This window comes from Mobula birostris, chromosome 9 (genome assembly GCF_030028105.1).
Source record: "Mobula birostris isolate sMobBir1 chromosome 9, sMobBir1.hap1, whole genome shotgun sequence".
Classification (NCBI taxonomy): Eukaryota; Metazoa; Chordata; class Chondrichthyes; order Myliobatiformes; family Myliobatidae; genus Mobula; species Mobula birostris.
The window spans coordinates 25371239-25389266 of record NC_092378.1 but is presented as its reverse complement, the minus strand read 5'-3'; the positions used below and the strand labels follow the sequence as shown (position 1 = coordinate 25389266).

The following is an 18028-nucleotide window of genomic DNA, read 5'->3' as shown; positions in this document are numbered from 1 at the left end:
TCACCTTATTCCCAGGATGTTGCTGCAGTACTAGTTTGGTTAGTGTCCTAAACCCAGTCATCATCAACTGTTTCCTCAACAGCCTTTCTTCCATCAAGTGACCAGAAATTGGGCTTTTGCTGCTGATCCTTCAATGATCTATTCCATGAAGCAATCTATCTCTTCATTCACCAAGACGCAAACAATTTTCTAGCATTGGTTGATTAGTCGTCTGTAATATTCATGCCACAAGCTTCAGAGGAAGCCTGACCATCTACGCTTAACCATCAAATGCGTTCCAATTGCCTAGTCAGCTCCCAGTCTCCCGTCTCCTCCCCATCAATTTCCATTTGTTCACCATTGACCAAAAACGCAGCCAGGCCAATCATACAAATACAGTTGCTACAAGATCACCAGAATCTGGTTAACTTACAGCATGTGACTCAACTAATGGTATCCAACAGACTTTCTTGCATCTGCAAGACACAAGTCAGTGATATATTGGAATATTGTGCACTTGCCAGGATATGTACCGCTTCAACAATCTGCTGGATACTGAAACTAAATGGTAATCTTTGCAGAGATCATAAGAAATTAATAATTACAAAAGCAAGTTCTTGGAAATAGTGACACACATAAAAGTTGCTGGTGAACGCAGCAGGCCAAGCAGCATCTCTAGGAAGAGGTACAGTCGACGTTTCGGGCCGAGACCCCTCGTCAGGACTAACTGAAAGAAGAGCTAGTAAGGGATTTGAAAGTGGGAAAGGGAGGGGGAGATTCGAAATGATAGGAGAAGACAGGAGGGGGAGGGATGGAGCCAAGAGCTGGACAGTTGATCGGCAAAAGGGATATGAGAGGATCATGGGACAGGAGGCCTAGGGAGAAAGAAAAGGGGGAGGGGGGGAAAGAACAGGATGGGCAAGGGGTATAGTGAGAGGGGCAGAGGGAGAAAAAGGAGAGAGAGAGAAAGAATGTGTGTATATAAATAAATAACGGATGGGGTACGAGGTGGAGGTGGGGAATTAGCGGGAGTTTGAGAAGTCAGTGTTCATGCCATCAGGTTGGAGGCTACCCAGACGGAATATAAGGTGTTGTTCCACCAACCTGAGTGTGGCTTCATCTTGACAGTAGAGGAGGCTATGGATAGACATATCAGAATGGGAATGGGACGTGGAATTAAAATGTGTGGCCACTGGGAGATCCTGCTTTCTCTGGTGGACAGAGCGTAGGTGTTCAGCGAAACGATCTCCCAGTCTGCGTCAGGTCTCGCCAATGTATAGAAGGCCACGCTGGACGCAGTACATCACCCCAGCCGACTCACAGGTGAAGTATCGCCTCACCTGGAAGGACTGTCTAGGGCACCACCATCCTCCACCATTAACTCTGCTCTCAAACGCATCTCCCCCATTTCATGCACATCTGCTCTCACTCCATCCTCCGCCACCCCACTAGGAATAGGGTTCCCCTTGTCGTCACCTACCACCCCACCAGCCTCCGGGTCCAACATATAATTCTCTGTAACTTCCACCACCTCCAATGGGATCCCACCACTAAGCACATCTTTCCCTCCCTCCCCCCCCCCCCACTTTCCGCAGGGATCGCTCCCTACGCGACTCCCTTGTCTGTTCGTCCCCCCCATCCCTCCCCACCGATCTCCCTCCTGGCACTTATCCTTGTAAGCGGAACAAGTGCTACACATGCCCTTACACTTCCTCCCTCACTACCATTCAGACCCCCAGACAGTCCTTCCAGGTGAGGTGACACTTCACCTGTGAGTCAGCTGGGGTGATATACTGCGTTTGGTGCTCCCGATGCGGCCTTTATATGTTGGCGAGACCCGACGCAGACTGGGAAATCTTTTCGCTGAACACCTATGCTCTGTCCACCAGAGAAAGCAGGATCTTCCAGTGGCCACACATTTTAATTCCACGTCCCAGTCCCAGTCCCATTCCCATTCTGATATGTCTATCCACGGCCTGCTCTACTGTCAAGATGAAGCCACACTCAGGTTGGAGGAACAACACCTTATATTCCGTCTGGGTAGCCTCCAACCTGATGGCATGAACATTGACTTCTCAAACTTCCATTAATGCGCCACCTCCCCCTCGTACCCCATCCGTTATTTATTTATGTACACACATTCTTTTTCTCTCTCTCCTTTTTCTCCCTCTGTCCCTCTCACTATACCCCTTGCCCATCCTCTGGGTTTGCCCCCACCCCTTTTCTTTCTCCCTGGGCCTCCTGTCCCACGATCCTCTCATACCCCTTTTGCCAATCGACTGTCCAACTCTTGGCTCCATCCCTCCCCCTCCTGTCTTCTCCTATCATTTTGGATCTCCCCCTCCCCCCCCCCACACTTTCAAAGTTCAGTTAGTCTAGCTCTTTCAGTTAGTCCTGACGAAGGGTCTCAGCCGGAAACGTCGACTGTACCTCTTCCTAGATATGCTGCCTGGCCTGATGTGTTCACCAGCAACTTTTATGTGTGTTGCTTGAAATTCCAGCATCTGTAGATTTCCTAGTGTTTGCATTCTTAGAAATAGTGATTCAGTACTTGTGCTTTCTGAGTTTACAACAGTAGTTTCTCAAGTAACTACTTAACCCACTGCAGTATTTTGTGTAAAAGTAAATGTAAAACTATTTATTTTTACTTATTTTGATTTGGCTTTTAACAACTCAGTTAAGTATGTAAGATTCTGAAGTGATTGCTTGACTGTTGAGATGATTCATTTCGCTGAGGAATTTAGAACTAAGCGAACAGACTCAAGATAAAGGGTCGAAAGAGACATTTTGGATGATATCAGGATGAAGTTCTTCACTTGTAAGATTGTGGATATTTGGATTTTCTATATGGGAGATCTGATGATGCTTAGTTCTTAAATGTTTTTAAAGCTGAGATAAATAATGTTCTGGTGTGAAAGAGATGGCAGGAAAGTGGAGTTCAGGAGAAAAGGCTATTTGTAATCTCAACAAAAAGTTAAACGTGATTGAAAAGTTGTATGACCTCTTGCTATACAGTGGTGTCTGAAAAGAGGATGCTGTCCAAGTTGCATGCCATCTTGTACAATGTCTCCCATCCACTACATAATGTACTGGTTGGGCACAGGAGTACATTCAGCCAGAGGCTCATTCCACCGAGATGCAGCACAGAGCGTCATAGGAAGTCATTCCTGCCTGTGGCCATCAAACTTTACAACTCCTCCCTTGGAGGGTCAGACACCCTGAGCCAATAGGCTGGTCCTGGACTTATTTCCTGGCATAATTTACATATTATTACTTAACTATTTATGGTTTTATTACTATTATTATTTATGGTGCAACTGTAACGAAAACCAATTTCCCCTGGGATCAATAAAGTATGACTATGATATTCCCTTTTCTGTTCATTTTACATTGCTGAAAGGATGGTGTCATTTATTCTCTGGAATCCTGTACTAAAATTAAGATCTTCTGGTGATGTTTGGAATCTCACAAAGCTTATTTGTTTTTATTGCAAGGATCTTGTGACTCACATGTCTACAAATTGGAATATAATACAATCACTACAGTTGGCTTTCTGTTCAAAATTGCTGAACTGGTGTGTTTTAGAAATAATGTAATCTGCTTTATATTTAGCTTTAAACAAGAATAGGAGTCATCCAGTCAATATCTCAGGCCTGTTCCACTTGGCCTCAGCACTATTTTCCACACACTGTCAGACTGTGTTGTTAAATGTCTGTCATTCTTTTCCTTGAATAGATTCAATAGCTCCTAGAGTTAAAATTCCAAAGTTTTCTAACTCCACAAGATGTTTTCCTCATTTCCATCTGAAATGGGTGACCAATGAAACTATTCTGAAACTTGTCTTCTAGTTCTAGATATCTTCAATAAGAGAAATATTTTCTCAGTATCTCCTCTATCAATTCCCCTCAGAATCTTAATGTATTAACCTTTTGTGCAGCGTCTTAAATCTTCCTTCATGCATATACCACTTCATCCCAGGAATCAACACATGAAAGCTTTCCTGCTCTGCCTTCAATGTAAGCACATCCTTTGCATATGGAGACAAAAATATGCAGTACTGCATAGGTATTCTCATCAACATCTTGAAAGTCCTGATCCAACTATGTGAACACTATCCCCAAAAAAGCCCACCAGCACCTCTACTTGGTAAGCTCAGGAAATTCCAATGTCCCCATTGACCCTTTCCAATTTTAGTAGGTACATTATAGAAAACACCCTATCTGAATGAATCTGAGCTTGGAATGGCAACTATCTTGCCCAAGACTGCGAGATCAAAATCCCAAACTGCTTATCCAAGTCTGCTGACTGATGCTGGCAGCCCCTTTGGATGGGCCACTTGAAAAGATGGAGATGGCCACATCATCAGTAGGGACTATACAACAGGAAACTCCCCCGCCCCCCAATCATTTCCAAAGCCCTGCCGCACTTCTGCTGGGCAATGGCTTAGAAATCACTCTTTTTTAAAGAAAACAAGAAACAGTATTACTAGGCTACTGATTATTACCATATGGCACAAGGTGGTTAGTCACAGTTAATTGGGTAACGTGAATTAGCGCTGAAGAAATAGTCTGCAGTTAGTAGCTCAAGATCTGGTTTCTACTGTGTTGCCTCAACACCTGCTAGTTCCTTGTTTTGTTTCTTCACAATGCTCTGCTTGGCTTCATTCTGTGGGCTCATGCCAGGCTGAAGTAACAGAGCTTGTAGCTTGTGCAAACTACTTTCCAACTGTAGGTGAGGATTGTCCTGTACATGTGCTTTAGTTGATCCTTGCGCATAAAACACTTTTCAAATGTTTCTGGTTAATAAAGAACTGTGGTTTGATTCTGTCTTTAGCAGACACGTGTATTGGAAGCTGTGCTTAAATAGAATAGCCAAGGTCACCCGAGTCTATACTTTAAAATAATATGTCTTTAAATGAAAACATTACAGAAATTCTTTTCGTTTGGATTATCAGGTAGTGTTTGATCTGGATGGACGTTGGTTCCCCTAGAAGTGAGGATAGCCAACCTTTGCAAATAAGGTGACTGATGATTGTAAGAATTCCAAATGCTACTTTTAACTCTACCCTTGCTTCTTGCTCAATTCTCCCACAAACCCACAGGATGTGTTAGGCAACGCACAGAAAATGCTGGAGGAACTCAGCAGACCAGGCAAGACTGCCAAAGGGTCTTAGCCTGAAATGTTGACTATACTTTTAACATAGATGCTGCCTGGCCTGCTGAGTTCCGCCAGCATTTTGTGTGTGTTGCGTGGATTTCCAACATCGCAGATTTTCTCTTGTTTGAATGTGTTGGGCAGTAGCTTTTCATTTTAAAAAAATTCAGTGATTTTAGTCTATGCTCGGGAAAAAAATTGGAGGTACTTTTCTATTCTGTATGTTTGGATTGAAATTGCTTCATTATTTTATCTCCATGCTGCTATGGGATCTGCAGAAAATTCCATATGGTTAAAGGCTGTTTCTTTCCATTGCTTCTTTTTGAGGGTCAGGCTCATGTTTGCCAGCTGCTTTGTCTCAGTTCTCATGTCTGCAGATCAGATGATTAGCAATATCAAATGACTTCTGGCTTTGATGCCCATCCTCTATTGACATTAGCTTGAGCCAGCCAGTCATCAGATATATATAAAATAAGCTCTTCAGAATTAAAGGAAGTTCATTTTTGCACGGAAGTATCGTGTGTGAATCTTGAATACAGAGTGGTTATTCTCTTTTGCATGAATGTGATTGTTGGACCTGATGAATCATACATGTGTGACCACTTTGGTAGCAGCAGTGAATGCCTTGCTTAAAAGCAAAGACTGGATCATCTGAGCATCCACAACCAAATTGAGATACTACTTCCGCTTGAGCTGTTTGGAAGTTGGGATACTGTACCTGCTATCACCGCTTCTGCACAGTAGTGGGAGTTGTGCTGCCAATTCTCAGCTGGTGATACTGGCCTCCTGATTCTGTGCACAGCCTAGCTAAAGATAGGAGAAGATTGCAGCTTGGTCTCACAGACTTTCTAAGAAGGCGGCCAGGTATTTCCAGCCACATCCAAATCAGCCTGCTCTTGCGGGCCATCCCTTTATGATCCTAACTAAGTTCACTGGAGCAGAACTAGTGAACAATCTGACCTTCTGAGGAGTTGGCACACAATGTGCCCAGGCCTACTGCAATCCCCTCTGCTATAGCTTCTGTCTGCGGGCAGAAATTCTGATGCAGTGATCAGGAGTCTTGCTGGGCAATTAACCCATTGAATCTGAATTGGATGTGTTAAGGTAATAAGAAATGACGTGTTAATTATGGTTAAATCTATGACTATGCTCTGGATTGAGAGATAATGATCAAACATCCTGTTTATGCCTCAATAAACTCTGCATAAGAAACTCACAGGATGTCGAACACTCCCTTCCTGTCTGCACTGTCTATTCCTTGATTGTTCCCAGTCTCATTGTTATTCACAAGTAATTAATGAACAAAAGACTGTAATGCATACAATTAATAACTTGGGTAAATATAATGATTTTCTATACAGAATTTTAATAATTGTCTATCTTAAACAGGCAAAGTTATCTGAAGTGTTGAAGAATAAACAATATTGCTTCATCATTTTGCACTTGGAATCCTCAAGGATTTTGTTGCATCAATCTTAAAGCTTTTCTGAAGTTTGTCATTTTTTTCAACATTTCAAACTATGGAAGTTGAGTATCAATATATAGGTCATATAATTCTCTTAATTTGCTCTTTAGATTCCACTTAATTAAGATGATTAGATTATAAACAATCTTTCCATATTTCCATTTTACAATTTAAATTCTTTCCTCTTTTTTACTTGCAGTTTTGCAAGTATCATCGGCCATTAGTGGAGGAAAATAACAAGTGATTTATTCAGTGTGATCACTTGTGCTGTTATTTCTTCCCTCATGCTAAATTAATTAAATATCTGCCATTAATGAATCTGACTGGCTTAAATTATTAAACTTACCTTGCAATTTTTCATGATATTTTAAAAAAAATCTTTTTATTCCAGATGGATGGATGAAAGTATGATCCAGGATATCACCCCCAAACTGATTGGAGACCGACCAAACACGTACACTTATACAAAAGCACTTGCAGAGTACGTGGTCCAGCAAGAGGGTGAAGATTTAAATATCGCCATTATCAGACCTTCCATTGTTGGAGCAAGCTGGCAGGAGCCATTCCCAGTAAGTCATTTTACTTTAATCCAATATATTTTAACAGGATGCTGCTACTACTTTAGCTCTGAGCCAAGAGGGCAGATTATATCTTTAATCTTACTACTTAATCTTTTGGTGGACATAAGGAGGGAACCATTCAGTTGGATGGACCTGAGAGCAGAGATGCATCAGAATATGCATGAGTATTTTTGTTTGTTCAGAGTTCATTCTTAAGTAATCCCTACTATCATGCCCAGAAGAGCACATGAACTCCCTTGGAGTCCACTAGGTTGCTAGAGATAAGAGGATAGCTGCCTTTTAATGTAACTTGTGAGATGGATGATGAAGGAGCCTTCGTGAATATCTAAGCCTTGAGCTTGTGCTTTATAATAAATTAAGAATTATTGAGAACAAGTTAAAGTGGGAACCAAACACTAGAGAAGGCATTGATTGGTGAAAGAGATAAAGGGCTGGAGAAGGGGGAATCTGATAAAGGGGAGAAGACCATAGAAAAAAGGGAAGGTGGAGGAACATCAGAGGGAGCTGGTAAGGAAATAAAGTGAGGGAAGGAAATAGGAAAAAGGAATAGTGAAGGGGAATACCGGAAGTTCAAGAAATTGATGTTCATGCCATCAGGTTGGAGACTACCCAGATAGAATAATAAGGTGTTTCTCCTCCAACCCGAACGTGGCCTCGTGAAAAACCTGAATACACTAAGTCCTTTTTCTGGCAGTCCTCCCATACCCTTGGTAGCTAAAAATGAAGAGAGTACATAAATATTTATCTGGGTCTGATTACCACTGTTAAATGCTTTTGAAGTCATGGTTGTAAATTGACATGCTCATTTGATATTTAGAAACCTGAATTATTTTCGACTTTCAACATACTTAGATTTTTCCTTTAATTTTTCATTTACTGAATCAATTTGTTTTAATAGTTTATAATATTTTTCAAAATATTTGTTTCTTGTTTATAATGCTGATAATCCTATAATCTGACATCCTATTACTGAAGTAGTAGATTCTGGAAGCTTTTCTGTAAAAATAAAAACAAAACACCTTGCTGAATATAGTTAGCTGCAACTGTAAAATCATGAATTAAATAAAAAAACTAACCGTTTACTGTTCTAATTGAATAGGGTTGGATCGACAATTTCAATGGACCAAGTGGGCTTTTCATTGCTGTATGTAAAGATTTTTTATTTGTTTTTATCAGTACATAAACCTTTATTAGATATTGAATTTGTAAGCAAGAAAAATAAAGATTGTTGATATTCCTAGGTTCCTCATACCCATGTGGTAAAGTGAAGCAGCATTCCCAAAGTGCACACCACAAGTTCAGTTTTGGGATTACCTCTGTGTCACATTCTAAACCACTTAAGTAGCTTGGCCAGACATAACATAGGCTAGTCTACTGCCAGTACTGAGCAGATTCACAGAAATAGGATACATTTCTTCTGTGTGATCCTCAATCTGCCACTGAAACCGCTGTAGATCCCCTAGATGTCATGACAGAAGGAAATTACATTGCTGACTTTTCCAAAGTTCCCTTTGCATAGATGCATAACATCTGGGGGGATAAAAGGCACAAGATGGAAATTGCCCCTCTTTTTTTTTGTTAACACTGTTTTGCATTCATGTGTAGCGCTATTCCCACAGGGTAGATCAGCATATCCAAAGATCGACTGTCAACTGGATCTCAGTCCTTTAATCCACAATTTTGCACATTGATGGTGCACAGTTCCTGACTGAAGGGTGAGGGAAATCAGCACTTGTATATGTTGTGTTTTGCAATTTGTACGCAATGAGAGCATAAGAACAAACGTTTGTCAATTACATGTTTCCTTTCATACCCAATCTTTGTTTTCTAGGCAGTCATTCGCAGAATGTCACATTGACTTTCTTGAAAAATGCACTTTTTAAACATGCCAATCATTCTTTTTCCCCATAAGTCACTCCTTATTACTTACAATAAATTCTTCTACTTTACCCTTCAAGGAACCCATGTTTACTTTTGTGAAGTTTTTTTTGCTCCAATATGAAACCATAACGCTATAAGATATAGGAGCAGAAGTAGGCCATTCGGCCCATTGAGTCTGCTCTGCCATTCAATCATGGGCTGATCCAATTCTTCCAGTCATCCCCATTCCCCTGCCTTCTCCCCTACCCTTTGATCCCTTGGCTAATCAAGAACCTATCTTATCTCTGCCTTAAATGCACCCAATGACTTGGCCTCCACAGCCACTCATGGCAATAAATACACAGATTTACCACCCTCTGACTAAAGTAGTTTCTCTGCATCTTTGTCCTAAATGCACGTCCTTCAATCCTGAAGTTGTGTCCTCTTGTCCTAGACTCCCCTACCATGGGAAATAACTTTGCCATATCTAATTTGTTCAGGCCTTTTAACTTACAGAATGTTTCTATGAGATCCCCCCTCATTCTCCTGAGCTCCAGGGAATATAGCCCAAGAGCATTTTGACCCAATTAAGTGACTGCCTGAATTAGCTGAAGTTTCATGGAAAGTGAATAAGAAATAATGTATCTAAATGAAATACAGAACAAATTAGGATACTACCAATACTACAACAATACTTGAAAACTGTATTAGTTCCTAATAGTTATCTACAGGGGAATTCATCCAGCTTACGCTGCTGTGTTCTATTGACCGTAAATGAACAAAATTAGCACAAACTCTTGAGTGCAGATAATGGACTGCCTTCATACAGTGGTTCAACTATTGTATCCTCCAAAACTTTTTCATTGTAACACTCAAGATGATTGTCAATACCTTCATATTCTTCATAGTTTTTAACTTGTTGAAGTAGTGAAATTGTTTTCATTTTCACTCCCCACTATTTCTGGCATCTCCAATCCTCAATGCTTGAAACTGCAGTGAGCAAAAAAAAGTTTTGAATTGTCTTGTGCGTATTTCTCGCCAACAATCAGTGACAAAATATGCTGCTTTTTGAACAGAAACACATGCAATGAACGCGGTTTAAAAAAAAGTTTTCTCTAAGCACAATGTCGTGTCTAACAGCCACACAAGTGCATGTGACTGACGCTAGTCAAAAATGGTTCGGCAACAGTTCCCTGTCGCAATTAAGTGGCATTGTGTCCTAAACAAATGAAGGAAATCTCTGCTACTTTATTAGCTTTTGTTGTCCCAATTAAGCATCTGCCCCAGTTAACTGGAATCCACTGTACTACTTTTCACACAGAAATGGTATCTTGCTAAGCACTCAGGATTCATTCCCAGGAGCAAAAGCGCTAATAGAATAAATGCTAAAGGGGACTATTGTACCATTCTATATACAGAGAGAAATGTGCTAATTACAAGAACCTGGCACAAATCTACCAATGAATTATCCCATGGCATGATTTGGAGAGGCTGGTGCTGAGATTGGGGTTGCAATCTGGTCATTCAGTACTCAGTTCTCAGGGTTGCAATATGATTGGCAAGGTGAATGCTGGGCTCTGATGAGATCTGCCCCATATGTTGACATGGATTGTAAGATGGCACTAGTCAAACACAGCAACATGTTGCAGGCTGCTTACAAAACTTCTAAATATACTTCTGAACTACTCCCACTGCATTCTGCAGCCTGTAATTTCCCTTTAAGTTATGTACTTTTCAGTCCTCTTAAGGAACTAGTGATTTTACTATCCCATGGAGGACTCACTAGACACTAGAATACTACAACACAGTACAGGCCCTTCGGCCCTTGATGTTGTGCCGACCCATATATTCCTTTAAAAAAAGTATTAAACCCACACTACCCTGTAACCCTCTATTTTTCTTTCATCCATGTGCCTGTCCAAGAGGCATCTTAAATACCCCTAATGTTTTAGCCTCCACCACCATCCCTGGCAAGTCATTCCAGGCACCCACAACCCTCTGTGTAAAAAACTTATCCCTGATGTATCCCCTAAACTTCCCTCCCTTAACTTTGTATATATGGCCTCTGGTGTTTGCTATTTGTGCCCTGGGAAACAGGTACTGGCTTTCCACCCTATCTATGCCTCTCATAACCTCTATCAAGTCCCCTCTCATCCTTCTACGCTCCGAAGGGAAAAGTCCCAGCTCTGCTAACCTTGCCTCATAAAACTTGTTTTCCAATCCAGGCAACATCCTGGTAAATCTCCTCTGCACCCTCTCCATAGCTTCCATATCCTTCCTATAATGAGGTGACCAGAACTGAACACAATACTGTAAGTGTGGTCTCACCAGAGATTTGCAGAGTTGCAACATGACCTCTCTACTCTTGAACTCAATCCCCCTATTAATGAAGCGTAGCTTCCCATAGACCTTCTTAACTATCCTATCAACCTGTGCAGCGATCTTGAGGGACATATGGATTTGAACCCCATGTCCCTCTATTCATCCACACTCTTAAGTAACCGACCAGTAACCCTGTACTCAGCCTTCTGGTTTTTCCTTCCAAAATGCATTACCTCACACTTATCCAGATTGAACTCCATCTGCCACTTTTCTGCCCAACTCTGCATCCTTAATTGACTCGGCACACTTAATTCTCAAGAATGCAGCTTGAAGCAAATGATGGTATATCGCCATATGTTGAGGTGTGAAGCTTCCTCTACCCATTATTTTGTTAGCAAATGTACAATTGCTCGAGAACAAAATTGAGGACCTAGCGACAAGATTGCTTTATCAGAGGGAAATGATGGATTGCTGTGTTCTCTCTGTTTCAGGGAGATGCGACTCCCTCTAGATAGGTTGGTAAGACCTGAAGGCGTCTCGATGGACCGGGTTGCTGGTTCAGAGAAGGCATAAGATGGGGTTCTGTGTTGTGGTGCTTAGACGTAGCAGTTTTGTTGCATTCTTGTTCCCCCATCCTGGGACAACTAATGATGAAGTGCAGACTGTTCTACCTCCCAAGAGTTCTCCTCTGTGATCCTGAACGCAGCTGACATAAAGTCAAGGGCTGATGTTAAGCAAGCAAGCAAGAAACAGCCCACCCCGACTGCCTTTATATTATTGCTGGGGACTTCAATCAAGCTTGTTTGGAAAAAAATCCTTCCCCTTTCCCACCCACCTGGCTTCACCAATCACCTTCTAGCTATCCTCCTTCTCCCTCCCTACACCCCCATCTTTTTTTTTTATTCTGGCGTCTTAGTCTTGCATTCTATTGCTGAAGAAGGGTCTTGGCCTGAAACGTCAACTGTTTGTTCACTTCGTGAATGCTGTCTGACCTGCTGAGTTCCTCCAATATTTTGTGTATGTTGCTGAAGAAACCTTTACCCAATTGTCATCAACATCTAGCACAAGGGGTCCAATGCACTTGACCACTGTTACACTACGATTAAGAATTCTTACTATCTGATCCCCAGACAGCATATTTGGAAATCTGATCAGCTGGCTGTCCTCCCTAATTGTAGGCAGAGGTCAAAGAGTAAGACTTCAGAGGTACCTCCAGAGGTCAGAGGACTGGTTGTGGGAAGGCAAAGGAGCGGCTACTGGATTGCTTTGAGTCATTGGACTGGGCCACCTTCAAGGACTCATCAGGGATCTAAACGAATACACCACGGTTGTCAAGGACGTTTTAAAAATAGTCATAGAAGAGTGTCCCCTTAAAATCGTTCAGAGTCTTGGCAACCAGAAGTCCTTGATGAACAATGAGATCCACCATCTGCTGAGGGCCAGTTCAGTGGCAAACAGGTCTGGTGACCAAGTAAAGTAAAAGAGGTCCGGGTATGACCTCCAGAAAGGCAGAAAGTTCTGCATCAAAGTTGACAGCCATGGCAGTGCTTGAATGCTATCATCTCCTACAAAGTGAAACCGAGTGGCATGGACACAAACAAGGTTTTGCTATTAGATGACCTCATTGCCTTTTATACTCACCTTGACTATGAAAATATGAAGGCACCTTCACAATCTCTGACAGCCCTGTGATTTCAGTCTCTGATGCGACATGAGAACATTCTTCAGGAGGGTGAACCCACGGGTAACATCTGGCAAAGATGCCTTCTTAGCTGAGAACTAAAGACCCATGCTGATCAACTGCCTGGAGTGTTCACTGACATGTTTAACCTCTCCTTGAAAGTCTGAGGTACCTGCCTGCTTTAAGCAGGCTTCAATTATTCTGGTGCCCAAGAAGAATATGGTAACCTGCGTCAGTGGCTATCGTCCAGTCATACTTACATCTGCTGTGGCTTGAGAGGTTGGTGATAAAACATATCAATTCCTGCCTGAGAACTAAACTGGATCTGCTCCAATTTGCCTATCATCACAATAGGTCAACAACAATTGTTATTTCATTCATTCTTTTCTCAACCCTGAAACATCTGGACAGTGAAGATGCATACATCCGGATGCTCTTCATTGACCTCAGCTTGGCATTCGATACTATCATCCCCGCAAAAGTAATCAATAAGCTTCAAAACTTTTGTCTCAATACCTCCTTGCTGAATTGGATCCTCGATTTCCTCACTTGCAGACCCCAGTCATTTCGGATTGGCAACATCTCCTCCACAGTTGTCATCAGGTGCACCACAAGGCTACGTGCTTAGTCTCCTGCTCTACTCGCTTTACACTTATGACTGAGAGGCAAAACTCAGCTCCAATGCCATAAATAAGTTTGCTGATGACAGCCCTGTCCTTGGCCAAATCAAAGGTGGTGATGAATCAGCATAGAGGAGGAAACTTGAAAATCTGGCTGAGTGGTGCCACAACAACCTCTCACTCAATGTCAGCAAGACCATGGAGCTGATTATTGACTTTCAGGGAGCCAGTCCTCATTGGGGAATCAGAGGTGGAGAGTGTCAGCAATTTCAAATTCCTTGGTTGCTATAGTTTCAAAGGCTCTGGGTCCCAAACATAAGGGCCGTTGCATGTAAAGCACAGCAGTAACCCCTATAGAAGATTGCGACGATTCTGCATATCTCCTGAAATTTGACAAACTTCTATAGATGTATGGTGGAGAGTGTATCGAATGGTTGCATCATGGCCTTTCATGGAAACACCAATGCCCTGGAATGGAAAAGCCTACAAGTACAGGTTTCCCCCGCCATCCGAAGGTAGAGCGTTCCTATGAAACGGTTCGTAAGCCGAATGTCGTAAAACAAAGAAGCAATTGCCATTTATTTATATGGGAAAAATTTGTGAGCGTTTGCAGACCCAAAAATAACCTACCAAATCATGCCAAATAACACATAAAACCTAAAATAACAGTAACATATAGTAAAAGCAGGAATGATATGATAAATACACAGCCTATATAAAGTAGAAATACTTCTCTACAATCATTACTGCACTGTTCTCCATAGTGAAAATCTCGCGCAAGCGCTGTCGGCAGAAAATCTCACACAAGCGCTGTTGGCAAAAACACGGCGCAGTCGCTCTCCAGTAACCTTTAAGCTATGAAGCTGCCAAATCATACCAAATAACACGTAAAAATACACAGCCAATATAAAGTAGAAATAATGTATGCACAGTGTAGTATCACTTACCGGAATTGGTTCAGCGCCGAGCACACTGATGGTGTGTTAGACTGAGTCGTTGCAGGTTGGGTGGTGCAGTGGCCCCACCCTCCGTGCAGGGGTACAGCAGTATCCGGGAGGCATCCAGCACATCTTTAAGAAAAAAGTCAAAATAAACATGCTAATTAATTACGTGTCAGGTGGCACCTAATTAATTAGAATGTTTATTTCAGCTTTTTTCTTAAAGATGTGCTGTGTGCCTCCCGGCTACTGCTGCATTCTCCGCGAATTGTGGGGTGGTGGGACACTGGGGTGTCATCTCGTTGTCTGTTTCCATTAGAGCAGGCAGCTCATCTTCTCCTATGACTGTCTGCCTTGAATTCGAAGGTCGAGGTTCATTGTTTGCTGTGGCTGATGCGGAAGGCTTGCTTGACAGCTGAGCCTCGCGCATTTTTCTATCATACAGTTCTTTGTAAGGACTCAAACCATCCTGCAAATATCCCCTAAACCTACGTACCCTTTCAAAATTAAAGCCGTACTTTATCATGGCAGCGAAAATCTCACACAGTTGCTTCACGTTCAGTTCCTGGACGACTTCACTTTCGGTCCATTCGCTACTGTATTCAGTTTCAATTGTTATCCTTTCGTCTTCCAATTGCATCAACTCTTCATCTGTCAGTTCTTGGTCACGGGATGCCAAAACCTCTTCAACATCATGTTCGTCAGCTTCCACAAGCCAAACTCACTTTGTCTTTACTTCGTTCGCCATGATCGAAATGCTTAATTATGTCTAGTTTTACGCTAAGTGTAACACCCTTACGAGCTGTTTCAGGCTTTTCCAATACCTTAGAACTCATCTTGCAAATGGCTGCTCACTGGCACATGTTTAAGCAATGCTGGTGAGAATACCATTCCGAATCCGGGGAGAGCGGCTGCTCGGGGCGTGCGCTGATTTTCCCCACGCACTGTTTTTTTTCGTAACAGTGAAAACACCTTCTGAAAGCGAAAACGGTACTAATGTAGGTCTTTCTACAGTGAGGTTTCGTAAAGCGAATGTTCGAAAAGTGGGGGACACCTGTAGTGGATACAGCTCAGTCCATCATGGGTAAAACCTTCCCCACCAGTGAATACATCTACATGGAGTACTGTTGCAGGAAAGTGGTATCCATCATCCAGGTCATGTTATCTTGCTGCTGTCATCAGGAAGCATGTATAGAAACCTTAAAACCCACAGCAACAGGCTCAGGAATAGTTATTGCTCCTCAAGCATCAGGCTCTTGAACCAGAGCGGATAACTTCACTTAGCTCTTCACTGAACTGTTCTCACAAGTTATGGACTCACTTCCGAGGACTTTTCATCTCTTTTCTCAATATTTATTGCTATTATTATTATTATTCTCTTTTTGTATTTGCAGTTTGTTGTCCTTTGCACTTTGGTATTTGTCCATCTTCTTGGGTGCAGTCGTCCATTGATTCTGTTGTGTTTCTATGTATTTACTGTGAACGCCTGCAAGAAAATGTGTTTCAGGATTGTATATGGTGACTTGTACTGTATGTACTTTGACAATAAATTTACTTTTGAATTTTGTATCTTCACTATCGCCATCTACAGGCTGTGACAATCCCCATTCTGGCTGCATTGCTTCTACCAGCTCAGAAATTTCCTTTGGAGTTTTTGCCAGGTTATTGGTACAGCAGCAAACAAGGTGCAGCCCCTGCAGGTAGTGTCTTGCAAATTATGAAAATGAGTGTATCAATGAGTGTTTGGATCAGAGATCAGGAATTGTACAGCGAATGAAGGATCTTTAAGGAATTGCTTGGTAGGGTATTAGTGCAATGCTAACCTTATCTGTGAGGATAGCCATAGATGGATTAATTTTCCCATAGTTTTTGCATTATTCAAGAATTATTATAACTTATTGCTTCAAATACTTCCAGTTGTTCATCTTGCATAATATCAATCTGCTTGAGGTAGCTCAGCCCTCATGAAATTGGCTTTGCTTAACTTCTGGTTTAAGAAGGTGCTACTGAAGACTAGCAATGGCGACGTTATTAATAGCACTTTTTAAAAAAAAGTAAGTTGTGATAAACTATCACTGCAAACAATGAAAAGGCAAGTGAGGGTAAAGTGAAATCATCAGATGCATCCTACTGGTGCCCTGCAGAATTGACGCACTTAGAGGTGGAGCCTTGCTGGTTGGAGTGGGCGTTTTGGAGGGGAGAAGATGGGACGGAGGAGTTCCGATGCCCATCTAATTAACCCGGATGCAAGGGTGGATTGCTCCAAGTGCCAAGCCGATTTGGAGAAGCTGAGAAAGGCTTCTTCAGCAGCAAAATCAAGATCTGAAGCGAATCACTGGGTCGCTTTTCTAGGCCCGGAGTCATCCACTATGGTGAAGCCTACTCCCTAATACAATGTGCAAAATGCTGTTACGAACAATTTAAATGCCAACCCAGACAGACTGGAAAGGCAAGGTGTCAAGAGTTGGGTGAGGTTGGATCGCTCTGAGTGTCGAGCCGATTTGGAGAAGTCAAGAATGGCTTCTTCGGCAGCAAACTCTAGGTCCAAAGTGAATTGCTGGGCAGTGAGATCTATGCCCAGAGCGATCGCTGTGGCGGGGCCCTGGTCCTAGTGTGAGGTGCAACCGCTATGAAAATAACAATTCTTTCAATGCAACAAAAGATCTGAAATATCCCATTTTCAGATTGTAGACACAAGATTGAAAATACATTTTGCACAGTAATATATTCTTCATTATATTGTTTAATAAATTATCTTGAACGCATTCCCTGAATGTGTCCTCTAAACTAGCTTTCCGTTTGGATTTGTCTAGATCCTTTGAAGATTTGTGTCCCGTGTGATTTTTTTTTCATTTTCTTACAGGCTTCTCTTTTTATAATCAATCATCTCTTCAACAGTGCTTTTATAGATTAAGCCATTTATTTTGTCTCATGTTTCTTATCTGCACTTTCACTGGTTCCTGCTCCCTGGTTTCATCTCCCTACCATCACCTCTGGTGATCAGTCAGGCAAATCTCTGCTGCAATTTTTACTGCCTTTTCAATGTCCTTCTCGGGACCTCCCCAACTGTTGAGCAGACAAGCTGCAGTAAGTACATCAGGGACGGAGGAAACAGCAGCACTGAGTAGCTGTCCTCAGGATGCAGATAATCTTGTTTGCTAAGGATCTCTCATGTTTCTACTGGCTCCTGTTGGCAGCAGTTCTGGCACAAAACATGAGCTCTGCCAAGCACTGCATACTTGTTTTTTTTAATATTCAATCAGTACTTTTAGTTTAATGAACTAATTAGTTCATTATTTAATAAAATAAGGAATTTTGCCACCTTTCAGTTTAAACCATTTATCTAGTATGAAGAGCAAAATAAATCTTCAAACAGTAATATGCCTGTGTGACAGATTATTCTTACTTCTGATATTCCCCTGGAGCTG

At 42.0% G+C, this 18028-nt stretch overlaps 1 protein-coding gene across 2 annotated transcripts in view; it reads left to right on the top strand.

The window, feature by feature from the left end:
- The window catches only part of LOC140202592 (fatty acyl-CoA reductase 1), a 176144-nt gene that overhangs the window by 121397 nt on the left and 36719 nt on the right, over positions 1-18028 (top strand). For both annotated transcript variants that reach the window (XM_072267632.1, XM_072267631.1), the window contains 2 exons: positions 6990-7167; positions 8279-8323. In XM_072267632.1, the coding sequence (XP_072123733.1) occupies positions 6990-7167; positions 8279-8323 (223 nt within the window). The remainder of the gene's footprint in view (positions 1-6989; positions 7168-8278; positions 8324-18028) is intronic.